General features: G+C 35.7%; 1 protein-coding gene and 1 long non-coding RNA gene across 2 annotated transcripts; both read left to right on the top strand.

Moving 5' to 3' along the window:
- Positions 162-1,578, top strand: LOC107608050 (RING-H2 finger protein ATL54-like). Its single transcript, XM_016309942.2, has one exon. The coding sequence runs from the start codon at positions 383-385 to the stop codon at positions 1,385-1,387; it is 1,005 nt and encodes a 334-aa protein (XP_016165428.1). The 5' UTR covers positions 162-382; the 3' UTR covers positions 1,388-1,578.
- Positions 2,052-4,283, top strand: LOC107608099. Its single transcript, XR_001612711.2, has 3 exons — positions 2,052-2,429; positions 3,171-3,548; positions 3,676-4,283. It is a non-coding gene; the product is annotated as an uncharacterized LOC107608099 (long non-coding RNA).

Here is a 4,647-nt window from a genome sequence, read left to right as displayed (position 1 = left end):
CACTAAAACACCAATATACCGATATACTTAAAAGCTTTTCAGTTTTATTATTACGTGTAAAACAATCAATCCAACTTAAAATATAAAGAATATAAATAAAGAGGGAAGAAGGAGCAGCATGTAGCCCTGTAGGTTCTTTCAAACTCGTTATCGATTACCAAACACAACAAACAACACATCATCAGACTTCAGAGTCCACTAAACTTCCGAAAGAGACACTAAAACAACACAAACAAAAAATTAAATAAATGAAATAAAATAAATTAAAAACCAAACCAGTCCTTCTCATTTAATAAAAATCCAAATACGCTTCTCTTCTCACCAACATCCCAGTTATTCATCATTTCCTTTCTCTAATTGCGCTTTGTTAAAGCACTCTCCGATGGCATGGAAACACAGAAAGCTCTTCCCAGCACAAACAAACCAAACCCAAGATTGTTCTGGGTTATGTGACCCTGCATGTCCGTACAACTGTTACACCAATTACCCTGACTACTATTTTTCACCACCACCACCACCTTCTTCCACCATTTCTGACCACTCCGGCAACCACATCTCCTCCTACTTAATCATCCTCATATCGTTATTCTCTGTCATTTTCCTTCTCATCTGTCTATACGTCGTGAAACTTAAGTGCTACGCCGCCTGGTGCAGGCGGAGGCTCGTAAACGGCTCTGTCCGCACGCAGTCGGACGACGAGTTTGTCAGTGAAAATCAAATTGATCATCCGGTGTGGCTAATAGCCACGGTTGGTTTGCAACAATCCGTTATAAATTCTATAACCGCTTGCCGGTACAGAAAGGACGACGGTTTGGTTGAAGGAATAGAGTGCTCTGTTTGCTTGAACGAGTTTCAAGAAGGGGAAACGTTGAGGCTCTTGCCCAAGTGTAGTCACGCTTTTCACATTCCGTGTATTGACACGTGGCTACGCTCTCATACAAATTGTCCTCTTTGCCGAGCTCGTATTGTTTCTAACAACAATGCAAATTCTGAAACAGGAATTTCAAATTCGATCTCAGTGGGTCAAGAAAACGGTGGTAGTGGTAACGGTTTTAGAAGGAATCCGAATCAAGAGGAATCGAGAATCGAGGGTGGATTAAGCAGCGATAATATGTTTACTAATTTCGACATGGAAAACAGTCCTGGAGCAGGAGAGGTCAGCGAGTTAGTTGAAATTGAAGGAAGATTCAGTGAGGAATCGAATTCGAAGGAGCGAGTGGATTTCGATACATGTCATAGTGTTTCTTCCCAGGTACTCATTGATCTAATTCAGGTTCGTGGGATTCCGACTGATGAGATACAAACGGAGATTGTAGCGAATTCAGAACCTGAAATTCACACGGCAGATCATATAGAAGATGGTGACAGAGTTGCAGAACGTGGATAGGAATGAATCAAAAAGGGATGTGAAACAAAGCGTGGTTCTTCAATTGAAGAATGTTTGTATATAGGTCCGGCTTCTATGCAAAGGTCATCCTCATGCAATTGAAGGATTCTATAGGTTCCATGACCATAAGTGTAAACTCAACTGATCCCTGTTGTTATTATTTACTATTATTATTTTGGGTTCAATTTCAATCTGTTTATTAAGATGTACATAGAAAAATGGCTTGAGATATGTTAGCATGATCTTTGCAGTTTTGCTTCGTAACTATGAAGGCACCATTGAAAACAATACAGAGCTATAGAGTTTTGCTTATGCTGCTATGCTTCATGTGCCTTTGAAAAGCTTGATTTTGTGTTCCACAATTTTATTCTTTTAGCAATCGTCAAACATAAAACAAATACTATATATATATATATAGGTTTTTGCTTCGGTACGATGATAAATTACCGATACGTTTAAAATATAGACAAATAATAATATGGCATTGGCATTTACTTTATTCCATTAGACAAAAATACCATTTTAAATCAATTAAAATTCAAAATTCAACTAATCCTAATTTTATATTTTTAAATAATTTAAACAACAGAATAAAAACATATTTGAAAAAAAAAATTAAAAAATTATTCTTTCATCTAGAAAAACCCTATCTTTGAACACCGTTTCTGAAAAATAAAAAATATCAAACATTGTTCTTCATCTTTTTAAGGTTGTCTAGCGTTATTCTCTCCTCTTCCTATCTCTCCTTCTCTCTCTCCCTGGAGCTCGATCTCTCTCATCTGTCTCACAGTGGCGGCGCACTCGAGCTCTCTCCCTCTCTCGTCTCCGGTCTCGCAATCAAGGTCGTTGTCGCTCTTCTCGTCTCCGGGACTGCTCGTCGTCGTTGCTCTCTGTCTCGTCATTGTCTTGCACTCAGTCGCACGCCTTCGTTGTGCTCGTCGGCGGCGGCGGCAGAAGCAGTAGGTCCTGGGACTCGTCGTCTTCTTGCTTCGAGTCTCGCCGTCAGCTTCCTTCACACAATCAGAAGCTGCTTCCCGATTTGGTGAGTTTTAACAAATTTTCTTTTTCTTTTCATTTGTAATCGAGAGCATCATCATTTTTCATATGACTCGGTAGAGATTAGACTGACAATGCAGCCACTTTAGCGCCTTAGTGGGGTTTCTTGTCAAAAATCAAAATTTCACATTTCACACACACATATTTGGTAAATAAACCCATCAATAAAAATCAAATCAATAATCAATATTAATTATAAAATCCGAATCACTACAACTTTCTTCAGACCCCTTTTTCTCTTTTGTGGAGCATTACCAATTCTCAATGGAAGTAAATCTTGTATCTATTCGTTTGTTTTGTTTAATTTTGATCAAAATTTGTGTTTTCTCCTTCTTCTTTTTTAATTTATGTTTCGAAGATTAATCATTTATTATACTGAGTTCATTCCAATTGCATCCTTATAAGATTCTTTTACTCTGAGCTGTTGTTTTTTGTTCCATTTAATTTATTTTTTGGGTTTCCATTATTGTTGAGCATATTGAAGATAAGTTATTCTTTATGCTGGACGAGGAAGCCAATTATGAATATGTAACACTTTGACTCTTTACTACCAATTATTTGAATTGAGGGACATTTTTCTTGGCTTCTTTCATGTTTCATGTGATTTTAATGCATCTAATGCGAAATATACCTTCATTCTTTGGTGAAGAATTAGCTGTTGATGATTATATTATTTGTTGTTATTTGAATAATTAATTTTCTTGTCGATGCTTGAGCCATCTTCTAGAAGCTGCAGGAAGTTTCTTCCTACATATTTTCACCTGATTTTGGCAAGGCAAGAACATGGAAAAGGGTCGGACACTGGTGATTGGCGAGTACTTCATTTGCAAAAGTTGATATCACTTGCTTATCAGGTGCTGCTTACATACTAGAATATACTAGCATAAATGTTTTACCTATTGCACTTTGATTGGTATTGAAGACAATAATAATTTATTAACCGGTCGCCTTTGATGAGTGGAGGCACTACATTTGATAACGGAAATATTGAAGTCATGGGTGACACTGAGTAGCGATAATCAGAAATCTAGAATGCAGTCGAAAAGGTTCATAAGAGTAATTTGGATAAGCTCTCCAATTTAATGAAAGCCTAAAGGGAATAAAGGTAAACTTCAGATGTCTTCTTCTAAGATCCTATTCATATTTAATGTAGTAATTTTCAGATGTCCCAATAGCTCCTTTCTTTTTTGGGGGATCTTATTTGCTTACCCCAATCTTTGGTTTGTTCCCAGCTTGACTTGGGTTCAGCACCTGATGAATTGCCGCATCCAAATTCTGACCAACTAAAATGGACGGCGATAACTTCCAGTGCCACTCAAGGTGATACTCTTCCGCAACCACAAACAGCAGAATCAGCCAGGAATGTTTTCTTGGTACTAGATCTAAATATGATGCTGTCCGAGGATGATTCTTACATGGACATCCAACATGGGATGAGTTGAGAAATGCCACCACGACAACAGTTGATGCTCCATCATGCTAGATTTCTGAATGTTTGAACAAGCTGAGAAACTCCATGTTTTCAATCAGAGGCTTCGCAAGGTGTTAGGTTTGAACAATTGTAGAACACTGTACAGGCCAAGAGTTTTTGTGAGGCTCTTAATAATAGCAAAAATTACAAAGGAAGTCTTGAATGGGACAAACAAACTTGATCTATCTGCCAACTTTGCTAAAGGAAGAAGTGGTAGTCATGAATTAAGTGTTTCTTTTAATTCTTTTTTTCTTTGTTAGTTCTAGAATTAGAGGGCTATATAGGTGATGCTTAAGTAGCAAGTTTATACTAATTCACCAATCATCAAGAAGCTCTATTATTATTAATAAACTTGTATTCCTTATCTCATTTACCTTGCAAAATCTGTTTATACTTATTTCATTTGTTGTGATGATGAAGTAAATAATAAAATGTAAATTAATAAAAATAAAATAAATTGTAAAAATATAAATAATTTTAAACATACATATAAGTATATAAAATACTATTTACACACCAAAATCAACCACTAAATATTTGTGCATAAATATTTATAATTTAACTTATTTTAATGTGTATTTTATATTTTAATGTGTATTTTATTTTAGTAGCTGATTTTAGTATGCACCTAATATGATTATTAAGTGTAATATAGAATTTTGTTTATTTATTTTAAATAAAAATATTGAAATTAAGCCAAAAGATTATGACAAACTATGTTAATTTTCAGCTT

Source organism: Arachis ipaensis, chromosome B07 (assembly GCF_000816755.2).
Source record: "Arachis ipaensis cultivar K30076 chromosome B07, Araip1.1, whole genome shotgun sequence".
NCBI lineage: Eukaryota > Viridiplantae > Streptophyta > Magnoliopsida > Fabales > Fabaceae > Arachis > Arachis ipaensis.
The sequence above is the reverse complement of the archived record's forward strand: the minus strand, read 5'-3'. Positions and strand labels throughout refer to the sequence as shown.